At 35.3% G+C, this 17,134-nt stretch overlaps 1 protein-coding gene and 1 long non-coding RNA gene across 2 annotated transcripts in view; both read left to right on the top strand.

The window, feature by feature from the left end:
• The first annotated feature begins 2,036 nt into the window (after positions 1-2,036).
• LOC120279630 lies at positions 2,037-3,168 on the top strand. The gene is made up of 5 exons (XR_005541971.1): positions 2,037-2,086; positions 2,412-2,464; positions 2,822-2,876; positions 2,968-3,055; positions 3,154-3,168. It is a non-coding gene; the product is annotated as an uncharacterized LOC120279630 (long non-coding RNA).
• A 9,853-nt stretch (positions 3,169-13,021) lies between these two features.
• Positions 13,022-17,134, top strand: part of LOC120279250 (DNA excision repair protein ERCC-1) — a 70,865-nt gene continuing 66,752 nt past the window's right edge. Inside the window, 5 exon segments of the mRNA XM_039286127.1 lie at positions 13,022-13,293; positions 13,380-13,464; positions 13,543-13,646; positions 15,032-15,131; positions 15,316-15,392. Coding sequence (XP_039142061.1) covers positions 13,067-13,293; positions 13,380-13,464; positions 13,543-13,646; positions 15,032-15,131; positions 15,316-15,392 — 593 coding nt within the window. The 5' untranslated portion in view covers positions 13,022-13,066.

The raw sequence follows: 17,134 nt of genomic DNA, 5'->3' as shown, positions 1-17,134 counted from the left end.
TCCTTGGCGTTGGCCTATGAGAACCTCATGTGATGACCCCAAGTGTCTCAATCAGCATTAATCCCATTCAAGCTCTCTACAAGCCTCTTGATATGGGTAAAGTAATACTCAACCACGCTACCTCTACATGCAAGCTGTGGAGACCTCCCCTATAGTGAATCACACAAAGCAAGCCACCATCAAATTACATGAAAGCATTTTCACAACATTTGTATAACATGGCATAATACTTTCCCTTCACTAAATTACCACATTTTCAATATTATAACATTTTCCTTTCACAAAGAAGAATAAGGATCAAATTAGTTATTTCCTTAATATTAGAATCATATTCCAAATCTATGCACAAATGTAAATACTCCCATTAGTTATCATTTAAATCCTAATCGATTAGGTATTTTGACAGCACAAATTCACTAACAAATGAAGCTCACAATGTGGTCAAGCTCCCTCAAAGGCCTTCCCTTTGCTGGGAGCCTTTCTTCCTACACATTCGAAAGCATTTCAAATACGAAACCATAAGAACAAAAGAGAAAAATGGTAATCAATGGCAACAAATAACATGAATCAAATTAAATGTTGAAAACTAAAAAGTTCAGCCTGCACTTAAGATGATGGAATGACAACTCGAAGAGGATTAAAACCCTAACTTCAAAGATTGCAAAATGACATGCGCTAACGCTCGATTGCTGCAGACCAAAAACAATCTCTCAGGTCTACAATAATTCCAGTGTGAGCTACAGTAATATAGAGTTAAACTGTACGAGTATCCTTAGAATACATCCCTCATCCCAAAGGATTCAAGAAAAACAATAAAGGGATTTATAAACAACTTCTAGAACATTGAAAGCTCATGGTTCAATTCAAAATTTCATCTAAAAGAATACATTCAAACTCTCCACATAGAATCAAGAACAAGAGAAAGAAAACATGGAATTCAATACTTCTCTACTCAAAACAAGAACCCAATAACCTCTATACAAAAGCTAAAACTTAGAAAGCTTAAAGAATCACCACAAAGTGCCAAAAAGCATAAACAAGACAATAAAAACACCAACTTACCTAATTACTTACTCTAATCAACTCAATGAAGGAAATATTAGCTCTTTAATTCCAAAGAAGCTTGAAATTTTTTTTTTCAAAACTCTAAGGTAAAGATGAACAACCAAAAAATTGAAAAAAATTTCTCAAGTCCAGCCCAAAGGAGAAGATAAAATGATAAATGATAAGGTTGAAGGCAAAATGTTCTTTTTAACCTCACCACTTCAAAGAAAACACTACAATGCCATTAAACTAACAAAAGGTCAAAAATGCTCTAATAAAAAACAAAGAAGACACCTACACTAACAATGTAAGCTAGAAAAAGAAAGAATATATATGTGACATGATATTTATGGTCTCATATGATGTACATAGACTATTATAACTAGTGCATCATTGTATCTATTTGTTTTAAGATAATTTTTTAATAATAGATTGCCTTTAATAATAGATTGCCAAGTTTAATTGGTGTAATATTTTTACAATCAACGGTCTGATTTTTATCTCCCTTTGTAATTAACGGCTCAAAACTATTCCTCAATGCTTGCCTTTGATAGACATTTGGCCAAGTTTAATTGGTGCAATATTTTTACAATCAACGGTATGATTTTTATCTCCCTTTGTAATTAACGGTTGATCTCTCATTCCGTGTTTTTTCAAACCCTAGCCACTAGCACTAATAATTGATCTCTCACGATAGTGGAGCCGCCGGTCCGATGAGGATGGAGAGAAGCGCTCTCTTTCCGCATCCCAGCTCAGCCTTGCACCGGACCGACCTACTTTGATAAATGGGAGGACGGTGTTGACGATGGACCTGGAATTGCTTGAACCACTCCCGAGCACGTCGCCCCTTGGCTTCAGTGAGAAGGTTCCACCCCGGGTTCTTGCTGATATCCCTCTTGGAGAGCTTCGAGAGGTGCGGGCTGATGGATCCCATGCTCCTCAGATCAAGGCTCACATCAAAAGGCGCAGAGTCTCGGCCGTGCTCATAAGAACATGTTTGGCCAATGGAGATGAGCAGCAAAGTGCCTGTTGGAAAGTTTAGGTAGGTCATCCAAACGCCCAAAAAAGTGGGTTTTTCTGATTTGTGTGTGTGTGTGTGTGTGTGTTTGTGTATTTTTTTTTAATTTCTTGGTAATTGTTTCCATTTTTATTACAAAACAATGAAGAAAAACACCCAAAATCTGATTTGTGTGTGTGTGTTTTTAATTTCTTGGTAATTGTTTCCATTTTTATTACAAAGAAATGAAGAAAAAGGGTTACTAGGACGAATTGCAATAGAAATTTTATTTTTCATTTTGGTTAGTGTTTTATATTTCTTTTGTGAACCGTTGTCACCTATCAAGTGTTTGGTTTGATTTTCATGGCAGGTTTCACGAGATCCCCGGTTTGAATCTTTATGTGGAACTCTTGACACAAATGGGTATGCCTAGCTTTCTTATCATTGTGTTTGATATCCTGTTTTATGTTCTTTCCTTTATATATATATATATATATATATATATATATATATAAAGATGAGATTTTGAGTAAACATAACGGTTTTGATCTTGCGAGGTTTTTCTATTTTAATCTGATGCATTGTTTTCTTTGTTATTTTTTATTCATATGTATTGTTATAAATTGTTTTTCATGTTTGTTTGGTTTCTTAAAAAAAAAGAAAGAAATTTGACTTTTGATTGTATAAAAAGCAGTTATTTGAATCTGATAACATGATGAAAGACCAAAATGAAAAGCCTGTGACTTTAGTTCTGTTTGCTGTTTTGATATAATTATACAGCCGATTAATGAGCTTAGAGAAGGGTTGGGAGACATGTTCAAGTGTTTCTCATTAGGTGAGAGTTATGTCTAATAAGATATAAGTATATTGTCACATGAAATATTGTTGTGTTTTTTGGTGTTGATTAATTTTAGGTGATTTTTCAGGGATGGAAGGACAAAATGGATCTGAGTATGCAGTCACTTATGAAGATAAAGATGGAGATTGGATGTTGGTTGGAGATGTTCCATGGGGGTGAGTTTTATTTATCTCTGATATAAGACTATTAACATTATTGTTATTATATCTCTAATGATGAATGCTAATTGATTAATTATGTATGGTTTATGTAGGATGTTCATCTCCTCCTGCAAGGTATTTCAATGAGAATTGATTACAGAAAGCACTCTTTGATTATGAGTTATTTTTGCCTTATATTAATTCTGACCCAAGCATAACAAATACTTCCTTTTTTGCATCAATCTAATAGATTTTTTTTTTCTGTTTTAAACTTCATGTGCGCTATGATTAGCAATCTCTAATAAATTACACCTAATTTTGTTGTACTTTTGTTGGTATTCAATACCAATTTTTTGTACTCTCAATTACCAAATGATTTGTTATGTACTGTTTATATGGATTAATTATATCTACAGGAATCAGAAAAAAATTTTGAGCTTTCATCATACAATATCTAAATTTGGTGGCCATAATATCACCGTTGCAGACAGTTGTGTACATTATTGATCATATTTTTATTAACATGATGGTTGTTTGATATTTGACTGAAAAATAACATGTGACTTTCTTATCCCCTGTAATGCACTGAAGCAAGAAATATCTAAACATTTATTGACTCTGAGGAAATCTGCATTACAAACTGTACTTTAGTGTTTTAAATTGGATTCATGTTGGTTTACTGACACACATATATACTAATTTGTGATTTTTATTATTTACAAATTTCTTGCTCTGAATATGTATTATATATTGTTTTTCTTTGCATTCTTGATGTTTTGATTATTGATGGGCATTGTTTTGTAGCCAAAGCATTGGAGTTATTTCTGCAAGACCTCTGTGACAGGACATATGATATAACTCTTCAGAGGGGAATGAAAACAATGAGTTCTTTACATCTATAAGGAGTCTAATCTTATGTTTCAAAGGCTTTTCTTTTTTAAGGGGTTGATCTTTTGCAGATGACCAAGCTGCTTAGAAGATTTGGCTTTTGTTTTCATTTGCATCATTTGGTTATTTATCTTATCATGACACTGTTTCACATTTGAAACACTGAATTTGCTCACAAAGTTCATTGAACCTGAAGAGTACTTAGTCATGAATATCATCTTAGATGATACTGATATTTTTACTAGGAGGATAATGTTCTGTATCACTGTATCACATTAAGTGACTGGATTATAGTACAATGATTGCATGGCATGCTGGAAGGTTTTATTTTTATGTCCACTTCTTTTTGCTTATATTGATGTAATAATTTCTTTTTGTTTCTTAGAAAGCAGTGTGTCCATAGTTTTAGTGTCTTTGATTTCTTGAGAGACACAGGAACAAGTTTTGATCAATTATGTAACCAAATATCTCAAAGTCACTGCCAATCAATATTACAAGATAAGCATAAGCATAGGCATAGTCATAGATATAGGTGTGGCAGATTTACTAGCATTATTATTGAGGTACATGGTTGGTTTCAAATTAGGTTTTGGTGTCAGTGATAATTTTGACTTTTTGATAGTGGGTCAGTGAAAACACGAAAATAATCATGTCATTCCTTATATAAAAGCTACCATTGCATTATAAAAATATATACATCTACACATATATACTTAACCTTAAGCTTAGGCTCTTTTTCATTCAAACAAATAAGGTAAATTTTATATTTACAATTTGTTCTTAATGTCCATTTTATTAATATTTATTTGTCCATTTCATTAGCAACTTCCATATGGGTAGATGCAAATATTTTCATTGTTCTGAGCTTCTTTGAAGTTTCTTCTCTTTTATAGATAATTTGGTTTTTTTTCTTAATTTTTTGTGAAAAGTGGTAGTTCTGATGAAGTTGTCTTATCACAAACTAATTTCAATCTGTGTTTTAATATAAATTATTTTTAAAACTAGAAGCACTTTTCCTTGGAGCTTAGCATACTATTATTATATATTCAACAAATACAATATTATAAACATTTAAACTATTTTGGGCTTCATATTTGAATCATTTTTAGTAAAATCAAATATAAATATATATGCATTTTTTAGAAAATCAATTAAAAAGACATGAATGGTTGAGAAATCCAAGAGCATAAAATTTATTTCTATATCATGTTTCAAAATACACATTTAAGGAGGTTTATACTCTTTTGTAATAAATTTTAATTTTGTTTTTCATTTTTTTCCTATATATATAAATACATTATTTTTTTGTATTGAATTGTAAAATTATAAAAATAAATAAATAGATATATTGTGTTTTTGTTTTTTTATTTTTGTATTTTTCACTATATTTGTATATGATGTTTTTTTATATTTTTAAATTTAAATGAGGAGATAAAACGGTTTTGTTGTTGGTATGGAGATAAGGTAGTGATGAGGTTGGTGTATGATTGAGTAGATTTTGGATGCATATAAAAATTTATTTAATTTAAACGAGAAGAGAAAGATGGATTTACTCATAGAGTAATGCTATATTGAACGCAGTCAAACGACCTGAACCGACCACACAACTGATGTGGCTGGTCACGTGGACTTTTGTTCTTCTCTCGGGGTTTTCTCCCGAAATTAGGGCAACGTTGAAAGCCCGGATGCTGCCGCCGCTTCCCTTCCTCTCTGGCTCGTCCCTCCCCGCCTCGGTCGATGTCTGCCGCCGCCTCCTCCCGCTCGTGATCGGCCCACTCCCCGCCTCGACCGATGTTCAGCCGCGCCTCTCCCGCCTCGTGATCGGGCTACTCCCCCGCCTCCCGGCCGCTTCACTTCCCGCCCCCCGACACATGCTCCGACCGCTCTCTTCCCTCCCCTGCTCCCGGTACCCTGCTCCGCCGCCCTCCTCCCCGCTCACGGCCGCCACCCTCTCGCTTTAGCTTTGAAGAGAAACTAGGGCATAGATCGGCCCAGCTTGTGTCTCTCTCGTGTTCTCTGCTGCCTGACTCATCTCGCCTCCTCTCTCTCTCTCTCTCTCTCTCTCCTGTGTGGCTCTATGCTCCCGGCCCGCTTCCCTCCCCCTACTCAGCCCTCTCTCGTTGCATCGGTTCTCCGAATTTCTAGCACAAAAAGCCCACTCGGCCTTGAAATCGTGCATGAGGCAATGATGCCCTGAAAAATTCTATCCTTCCTTTGCTCTCTACAACGATGGGCATAGTGGCTTGGATGGCCTAGTAGGCAACCGCCCAATCGTATTGTTAGTAGAGGAGGGGAAGGATGGGAAAAACATCATTGCTTGAACTCGAGCCTCTGTTTTTAATTCGATTGGTTGATATCTATATTCGACGATGAATCATTTTGTTGCATCATGTATTTCGCTCTTTCAAGTGCGTCGGGTTCGTGTGGTTTGTTCGTCTCAATATAGCATTACTCTACTCTTTTAGTAATGATGGTCTTGGTCGTGATGATTTGCCTCGTAAAAGATTATAGAAATTGGGTGGCGTGGCAACTTTTAGTTGCGACCCTTGATTCGTGTTTATCCATGCAAAAGAACAGAGGGGCAAGATCTGAGCCTTTTTCTTCTTAAACTGTTTGTTATTGTTATTATTAGTGTTCTAAGAGTTCCAATGTACAAAGTTGTTGTTATTGTTTTTTTAATGCAAAATTTCGGGTTCATAATGTGAATTGAAGGTAATGATACAAGTGCATCCCGTGAAGAAAAGAAGGTAATGATTCAAATTTTCGTCTTAGGTATACGCTAATTTTATTATTTTGAATGCAAGGTAATCATTCCCAGGTTGAAAATGTGAACTGGAATACATTAGTATACTGGAATACATTAGTCGTGTGCTGATATTAAGTGCTTATTTTTCTTGTTTCTATAAATGCAATTTTTGTAAGCTGTCTGCATGGAATATAAGATTCAATTTATTAGGCATGTATTGATTGTTCCCTGTAAAGCATAATCCCTCATTGTTATTCTATTCTTATGTTATTCTATTCTTGCTTTTCAAGGTGAAAAATTCTGTGTTATAATATGGTTTCTCATGAAGTTCAACTTCACAGGTATCTTTTAATGGGGGACTTAAAGATGTTTCTCATGAAAAATTCTGTGTTATAATATGGTTTCTCATTGAGATGTTTTGTTTTTACAAACTTCATTCAGGTAAGATGGTCTGTCTTGAAATTAACTGATGTGACTTGTGACAGTTTTCTCTTTATAAACTATTTGACAGGTTCCTTTGGGAAACTTTGAACTTGATTGGCTTCTTTTTACCGCCGATGTTTTCTTCTCCAGAGCACTACGGGATCAGCAGCAGGTTAATTCTCAACTTGAACGGCATAAAAATGTCTTCTTATACTTCTCATGTGATCACTGGTTGGTGTATTGTTGCTTAGTTCTTAACTCTGACCGTTAAGATCCTTTGAATGCACAGATATTTTGCTGTTTGCGCAATCATTGATCAATTTTCACAAGAAGTTCCTGTTAAGGACGGTAGTGCTTTTAATAGGTGAGTTCATTGCTTATGAATAATATGCTTGTAATTCTTCTGTCCTTTTGGCGGATGTTTTTAAATATCGTGTCCTGTGTTTGCTTGGCCATGACTAACTGCTGTGTTAATCAATTGCAATGTGATGCATACATGCCCATTTACTCTCCAATGCCAATTCATCTATTTATTGCATCTTGTGATGCAATTGCTTGAAATCTTATTGTGTTTATTTTCTTCTGTGAATTTGTTTTTCTAGGTTGGAAATAATCGACAAGTGCTTTTCTAAGAGAACAGTTGAAGAGATAATACAAGCTCTTGTAAGTTAATGCTATTAAAAAGGCTGCACTTCAGTCGTATGATTCTTAAAATCTCTCTTAGATCGGTATGGATTTTGTTTGTGTTTCTGAATTTTGCTAAATGCGGTGTTAGAAAGAGTTTAAAAAGATAATTTTCACCTTTCACTCACATTCAAGAACACATTTTTGGTAGCATGTGATTGCACATACAAGTTAGTCGACTTTCTAGGTTTTTCAGGCTACTAAAGCTATCAAGCACTTCTCATTATGCAAATGCGCATCATAGAAGGAGACTCACAAAAGAGTTGGGACGCACTCATTACAGGACCTTTTTGAGTGGATTGAGCTTTGAACCAATGCACTCATCTGGCATTCATTTATGGCATGCTTTTTGTATAATGGAATACATTAGTCGTAGAGTCGAAATTAAGTGATTATTTTTCTTGTTTCTCCTTTTGTCCATTATTATCTCATGTGTAATATTACTCATTTCGAGCAGTAATGTTGGTACCAAACCTGACATGGAACTGAGAAGATGCAAGAGCTCAGTAATCCTTATTTAGTGAAAGGAGGGAATTCCAACAGTGATGAAGATGCTAAACTAGGCTGAAGATGCTAAACTAGGCTGAGAATAAATAATGTGTTGCCTGCACTCTCCTTTGTTTGTAACCCGTCAGAGGGTTCGAGATATGTGAATGGTCTGCAGACATATTTTCAGATTCACAAAACTTCGTATTCCAGCCCTAAATCCAGAACACAAAGATATTATGTTTACCTACAAACCATCTCTTCATCAAACATAAGTAATAAACACAAATCTTATAACATGAACACAAATTCTGGTAACACAAACCATCTCTTCATCAAATATAAGCAAACACAAAATTCTTATAACATGATTCCCTGAACCTGAACTTATAACATGAACACCTGAACATGAACTTGTAAAACAATCAAACCATCTCTTCATCAAAGATGAGCACCGTACACAAACAAATGAACCATCTCTTCTTCAACATGAGCACAAAATTTCTGGTTTTCCTCCAAGAGCATGAACATGAATACTTACACACAAATTAATCAATAATGCACTCTATAAGTAACTTGCACCACAATACGATTCCCTGAAAAAATAAAATGTAAACATCACAACACACCTCAATCACTAAGTACTAAATGCAAAAATAACTAAGTACATCTTGCAACTCACCTTAATCAGAGCTCATTGCATTGGCTTGAAAAACCTAAAGAACTGTGATGCATGTCCAGGTTGATCGATATAGAATTTGAGTTAACCTAATAAAAGAGATTATAATCAAACAAATCATTATTTCAAATTAAATGACACAAAATTCGTAATTTGGACATTAAAGATAATTACAAGAGAATTACCACACTCTCTTGTGTGCAATGATCATCTTGTAAAATTTTCTCGAAGCTACTGCATCTCCTTTTTGTTTGTGGCTTCCCCGCTAATAATAACATGGATGTTATACAATCAAAAAAACCCATCGGAAAAAACTAAAGAAGTAATGAACATGATACTACATAAAAATACCTTTTTCTTGTTTCTGATTATTATTTCTTCAACTTTTGACTTCTTCCTTTTTGATGGTGGACGACCCTTACTCCGCACCTTCAAGGGAGTGAGAAATTTTTGGTGTGGCACATTAGTTGCCTCCGACAACATAGGTGTAAATTTTTCTTTGCAAGTTGTGCTGTCCATCAAATTCTCAATTGCCTCATCCACATATTTCATCAAGAACATGTATTTGTCATTTGACTCTGCCCAAGTTCTCGTTTTAGTAAAAATGAGAACACAATTTATTGTACCGTAGCTTTCCTCACTCGGTTTGTGGGTCATCATAATAGCTCAGACATATGTATGCATGCTTGATGTCCTTCCTCCATCGTGGTAAAAATATACCTCAGAAGGTACGTCTTTCACATTCTTCCTCAATAAGCACCTTGCAAATGTGCCTACAAATAATCCCCTTGAACTCAAACAACTCGATATGAGCATTTAATGTCAAATTCTTCCTCGTTAGTATAAACATTGTATACCACTTCAGCTTTAAATACACCTTCTTTTCCCTTGACAATGTCGACACCGAAATGAATGCAGATCGCCATCATGTGAACCAAGAAGAGTAAGATTGCACATATCATGCCTCGCAACTCATCTTGAAACAATTTAAAAATTTCATTTGTGTATGCTTCTTTTAGTAGTTGCTTTCTCAAAGTAGCAATCTGGGTGATTAATGGAAAACACGAGTTAAATGAAGCAAAAATCAGCTTTTGTTCTCCTTCTCAATCTTGCTTTTCAAGGCATTATCATATTGTTCAACAACCGCTTTCAATGAAGTCGCTTCGGACCAACATAACCATCCAAAAATGCATTTATGCTTTTCACTTCTTTTGAGTGGTAGACATTCCAGCCTCAAAAATATGCCTTTTAACATACATAGGAGCCCAACGATCACGGATTTTGAATAGAGAATTTCAGCCTATTCATTTTTCTCAAGGTTATAGTCCACCATCATCTTCAAGTATGTGTCTTCGAACTCTTGAGAATCCACCGCTCATATGTGATGTGTTTCAAAAATTTTCTTGATTGCTTTGTATTCATTTAAACCTCCAAGCTTCTCAGAACCTTTCTTCATGATATGCCAAAGGCAAAAGGCGGTGATGTGAATTTGGGAAAACCAATCTAATCGCACTCGAATAGCCATACACTCGATCTCGTAATAATTGCTTTTAGGGCCTTGCCCCGACATACACTCCACTAAGTTTTGAAAAAGCCAAACATACGTTTCAGATCCCTCTCTCGACAAGAAGTCACACCCAAACAATACAGGGCTGCACATGATGATTTACACCGACAAACGGAGCAAATGGCATATCATACTTATTCGTCAAGTATGTCGTATCAAAGGAAATGACATCACCAAAAGCTTCATAAGTCGCTTATAGACCCTCGTGATCCGCCCCGTAAGACATTTCTTAAACCACCTTCTTCATCCATGCGTCAATCAAATGGAAACATTTTGTGTTTCTTTTGTTGCATGCGAGAAAAATATTTCCCTAAGTGCCATGGCATCTCCAACGCCAAGTTCTAAAATTGCTTTTGCTTTCGCAATATAATTTCTACAATCTTTTTCAGTATGTTAAATTTTTCATAACCCCCACTTTTCAACCGCTAGTGAATGAAAAATTTTTGCTTAGGCTTATCCTCGCTTTGGTCGTTTAATTCGAGCCTTCTTTGACATATGCATCAATTTTTTATTGCACTATTGAAACGAGCTTTTGTGGGCTAGTGCATGATTGTGCTCCAAATGAACACTAGAAAGGGTAAATCGCCCATCATTTCCAACAATGACATTAATCTTTGCTCGGGACAATTTACTTCACGGATAATCTTGGGTTGAATGAGTTTTTGAAGTAGATATTCTTTTGCACACCTCTCGCACATGCTAATGTAGAATATTTCAATTTTCCATCATCATTTAATCTTGTGCTTTTTGTTGATGCCAAACCCTTCACGTCGCAAGCATATTGGACATATAACTTATAAACTTCTTCTTCGTAATCAAGAATCATACCGCCCCCCGCACAATATTTTCAACTAAACCGAATCTACCGGTTTTTCTTTGGCATGCATTTCATAACTTGAACATCCAACTTCTACATTATCTTTTTCTTGCTCATTACACCCAAGTACGACTTCTTCCATGTTCTTGCTTTTAGGTATATGTCTAAAACAAATTAGGCAAATATTTATAAAAACATGAAGCAAAGTAATGGTTTATAATCCTAAATAACTCCAAAAATCATATATCCAAATGATGCCTAAATAACTACAAAAATAATTTAGATACATTGCCAACAAAACTATTAAATCATTCATGTAGTATGTGTACAATGCTTTTAAACACAATCATTCCAACAAACTATCAAATCATTCATGTAGTATGTATACAATGCTTTTGAATCCAGCAAACAAAGGGTTGATTTTCCAAAACGTTTGTGCTCCCATAACAAGGCCAAATAACTCAAACAAATCAAACAAATTATTACGATACATGAAATAAATCATACCTTTAATATAGTGGAGGCAAGAAGCAGAGAAGTAGAGACGTGCCGCACGGAGGGGAAACGGGACGCCAACTACGTGGCTCTGGAGTCGAGGGAAATAGCAACCGACCTGCGCCGGATCACTGGGAGGGAAACGGGCCGCTGACGGGACCGAGAGCTAGGGAGGGAAATGGCACCGGATGTGCCCGGAGTCGGGAGTGGGAGTGGATGGAGGCATGGCGACGTGAGCCGGGAGGAGAGCATGAGGGAAGGATGCATCGGACTGGAGCCTGGAGCCGGGGAGGGAAGCGCGCCGGAGGGAAACGACGGCCAGATGAGCACGGAGCCGGAGGAGCGCGAGGGAAGCAATCGGATGGAGGCAAGTGATCGGGTTCAGTGGGGAGAAGCAAGTGAGGGGCCATGCTGGCTCGGGATGGAGCTGAAAAGGGGAAGGAAGCGCCGGCCGAGAGGGAGGGAGAGAACCAAACGAGAGAGAGAGAGAGAGAGAGAAGAGAGAGCCTCACGTGGGTGTCTCTCCCCTTTTTAGTTTAATTTAAAAACAAAAAAACAAAAAACAAAAGTCCAGGACTCACCACACCGCCAGTGGTGGTCGCGTCGTGGTTTGTTCGTTCAATATAGCATTACTCTTACTCATATGGTAGGAAGTTTTTAATAGTCTTTTGTTTTTAATAATTATGTTTTGACCTCTAATAAATAATATTAGGGAATATCTTTCAAAGAATATTTTGGAATATATTTGTAATTATTGGTAAAAGGGAGGGGTTATATGCAAATAAGGATTGAAATTTTCAAAACGGCACCTCATTGAAGTCATGACTTCACATGGAACTCTTTGTTTCAATTCTAAACTTTTGTTTTTATTTAGAAATTTATAAATTTGTTGAATGACTATAAATATTTCAGAAAATCAATTTAATCACTTTATTTGGCATAATTAACGTTATTTAAAAATAAAAAAGGAACATTATATTAGCATCATTTTACTAAATTATAAATTTCTCAACAAATACTATTAATAATTTAGTTTTAATTTTTTAAAATCTAAAAAATGGTAACCAAGAAGTAATTATTATTATATGCCACTAATAAAATTTAAAAAAATAATAAAGAATATAAGAGAATCATGTAACTTGTATATATATATATATATATATATATATATATATATAAGAGAACACACACAAACAATGCCTTCGGTCCTCTAGGGAGGATTCACCGAGCTCCATTGAAGAATGGAGAAGGATGAGCAGCATCAGCAGAAGGAACAAGGGAATGATCGCAAAACCCTAATCCAGATCCCATCCTACCAAGAAGTCTTCCAACCCTCTTCCTCCTCTGCTCCTCAATCCTACAACCCTCCCACCACCTCCATCTCCACGTCGGCCGCATCCTTCTCCGACGCCTTCTCCTTCATCAAGGCCTCCGAATTCTACACCCCTCCTCCCTCCTCCATCCCCAGGTACTGATCTCTCTTCATCTCTCCGATCTCTCTTCCCAAATCCATCTCCATTCTCATCCAAACACCTGTTTATTTCTCTCTTGAAGCAACAATTCAGATTCCCAACCTTCTTCCTCTTCTTCTTCTTCGGTCCCTCAGAATCGGAATGCGATCCTCGTGAGCCAGCGGCAGGTGATGTTTTTTTGATGGATTATAGCACTGATGTTTGATTTTGTTTTGTTTGTTTTATCAATGGATTTTTAGTTTCAGAAGGGAAATCCGTTGCTGAAGCATATCAGGAATGTGAGGTGGGTTTTCGCAGATATAATCCCAGATTATTTGATGGGGCAAGGTTCTTGTGCTCTTTATTTAAGGTATTTTTGCTCTTCTATTTTTCTTGTTTTCTTGTCTTTTTATGTAAATTTTTTTTTATATTGATGAATATTTGCTAAATGATGAGCATTTTATAAACCATTTACCAAATTATAATCACTGCTAGCTTCATGGAATGGCTTGAATCTGTGCTTAGGGCATAGTGTTATACTTGGGTAGCCTGTTCACATGATGAGGCCCATGTTCAATTTGCAATCGTTATTGCTTTATTGTATCTATAGAAAGATTCATGATTCAGATAAACTTTTTGGTTAGCTGTCTCCTTATTGGGAATTAAGAAATACCAGTATGGAGATCATGGTGATGAATAGTTGTTTTTTATGCTCTGCGCAAGAAAGTATGTAATTTCTACAATAAATATAATAATTAATACACAATGAGGCAGTGCAATATATAGTTTGGAGTCTATGTACAGCTTCTGAATTTTTCCATTGGAAATTTCATTTGATTGTAAAATTGCAACTTGTTTTCTTCATTCTTTGAGGATTCTCAACTTGGCATAATTGATGTTTTTGCTGCACATTTCAATGCAGTCAATTAATTAGATAATTAATTCTATATTTTGCGCAAAGGATAAAGAGTTGTTGGAACTTGGAATAAATGACATTTTTAGGTATGATTTAAATTTCTTTAGTTTAGGAGTTAAAAGAGTTTGGTTGGATTAGGAGGCAATTTTAATGGTTATGTTTATGGGTTAGGGGAACAAGAGTTATTGATCAAAATTTTCAACTTTTCAACCTTTCTTCTTTGCATGATTATTGTTTGTAAGAGACTAGCTTTCAAGGTTTGGTAGTGAGAAAGTGTAATATTTTATTTTAGACCTAGTTCCATCCCTAAATTCTCATAAGTTCCTCTTGTTATTGTCCCGTCCAGGAAAATTCAGCCCGCTAAGAATTTTCAATTCTGTTAATTGGCCTGTGTCGCACTTTTTATAGGAACAAGAAAGCATAGAGCTTTCTATTTCTATTTGCCCATGGCATTTTTGCTTTTGATGGCTGATAATTTGTTCACGGTATCCTTCATTTGGTTATTTTATAATCATGAATTGAATTTTATGCATCAATCACTTTATAGGAGATGGCATCTACCATCATTCTAATTTTTCAGATGTTTGACCTCGATTTTGTTTGTCAACTAATATCGCTGCTATTGGTGGATTCATGCAAATTTTGCTCTTTTATTTTAAAGCTACAGTATTGAAGGAAATTTGATGAAGGATTCTGTATTTTTTTGGAACTATCTATTTAAACAATAAGGCAAATATTTCATGCATTGTTTTGGTCTAAGATGAAGTTTTGTACTTAATCTCTGTTAGAACATCATGTAATCTACCATGTTTCTTAATTAAGTTAATTGACGTTTGCAGTCTCCGCTATCACCTTCTTCACCCGGATTACTTATATTTTCGAATAAGAGAGTTGCAGAAGAATTTTAAGCTTCGCGTTGTTTTGTGCCATGTTGATGTGGTAAGCAGGGCTTTGTCTATCACATACATCTCTCTTCAATTTTGCTTGAGATAATATTTAGTTGTTACTATAGTGCCTATTGATTTCAGTAGTGTTTTAGTTAGCGATATTGGTCATAAATGTCATCGCCGAGCTATCTTGTGCTCACTGTTTGGGATGTGATGTTAATTAATTTGGATCTTAGGAGGATGTTGTTAAACCACTACTTGAAGTAACAAGGACAGCAATGCTTCATGACTGCACTCTTTTATGTGGCTGGAGGTACCTTATCATCTCCCCATTTTTTTTTTTATTTTTTTTTATTTTTTTTGTTTGGTCTATTCTACAAAATAGATATTTGTGGCTACATTTTCATGTGTCTTATTTTTTTTGACACTAGTAGTTTCTGTCTCAGAGAAGTAGTCTATTTGAGCTAACCTTTGTAATGAATAAATGATATCAATTATGGAAGGACATGAATAAAGTATAATTTTGGGAATTATTTTTTTTGATTGTTGGGATAGAAAAATAAATATCAAAGTATAGATTGAAGGTTTATATATTTAAAGGATTCCAAGAAGTAATGATACAGTTTTTCTATACTGTATCAATATAAATTCAAAGAGATCTGCTGATGCACAATATTTTACATCTAATTTGGTACTTGAGTGCTTGTAAACTACATTTTTGAACTAGTTAAAGAGTTTGTTAAGTTTTATATCACATTTTGTAGATTAAAAATCTAGGAAGAAGAAGAAGTATATGTAAACATATCGGCAATCTACATAAAAGTTTGAACATGTGGAAGAGTGATGCTTCCTTGCAGAAAAATGTTAGTGAACAAAATGACTGTAAATTTCTGTAAGTTTTGTCTGTACATGAAAATGAGCAATTGATGTAGCATTTTTACTATAACAATGAAGAGGTTGTAGGCTCAAATTATGAAAGTTCCAAAGTATCTATATGCCAACAAAGCTAGATAATCTCAGATGTGGTAGATGCCATAGGAAAACACTTGGCTTCGGTGGATGATTTAGCAACAACTCCCTATTTCTTGCTTTTCCAAGGGACTAAAAAATCTCACATAAATACATCCTAATCAATAGTTGAGCAATGATCTATGATATCTCCAACCCAGTCTGCATTACACCAAACATTAGTACCCAATAGGTATAACTATAGATCCATCAATATACTTTTGCATATCTTTTCTTTCAAGAAATTGATCATCACATAAAACCAGTATTTTTAGTTTGAACCATCTAAATGAACATTGATGCTTTAATTTCATCTTGAAACTCCATTGCAAAAACAAATCCCCTCCCTCCCTTCCCCCCAAACCCAAACAAAAAAAAGAAGGAAAAAGTGCCACATCAGCAAACAATTTTGTTGCCTCTATATGACCATGCAATCATCGCAACTTGGCTTTTAATATCATATTAATGCAATTTAAACAAGCAAAGAAACCATTGAAAGGAAAGGATGTGCATTTGAGGACTAAAAGAATAATTTTTCTCATAATATAATTGAGTCGCAACTCTGTTTAAATAAGAGAAGGGTTAGGGTTTTCTCACACTACAATCTTTCTTGTCTGTCTCCTATATCTTGAATTATTCCTTCCAAAAAGACTAGTACAGACTCAGTCCTGGTTGTTGAGGATAGTGCAAAGCATGCCATCCAACTTCACAACATTGTCAGTAAAAACCTTAGCTACGATGTACGTGGAATATTTGCTTAATCTGTTGATAACGATCAGAATGATTGTGCAATTTCCACGTCCTCCCAAATGTGGTAGTGGATTGGCAATGGTTGGTATATTCCAATAGGCTTCTGAGAATCATGCTTCATCTATTGGCAAATAGCACATTCTTTGATATATTATGCACATCTCATCGGAGTCTCAGCCAATAAAATTTCAAGAATCGGTATCTGAGTACAACGTTTCCTCTGAATATCCATCCTTAACAGAATCATTAAAGTGGCATAGTGGTTGCTTCTCAGCTTCTGCATACCTTTTGTTTGGT

This window comes from Dioscorea cayenensis, chromosome 16 (genome assembly GCF_009730915.1).
Source record: "Dioscorea cayenensis subsp. rotundata cultivar TDr96_F1 chromosome 16, TDr96_F1_v2_PseudoChromosome.rev07_lg8_w22 25.fasta, whole genome shotgun sequence".
In the NCBI taxonomy this organism is placed as follows: Eukaryota; Viridiplantae; Streptophyta; class Magnoliopsida; order Dioscoreales; family Dioscoreaceae; genus Dioscorea; species Dioscorea cayenensis.
Note: the sequence above shows the minus strand (reverse complement) of the source record. Positions and strands in the feature narration are given on the sequence as shown.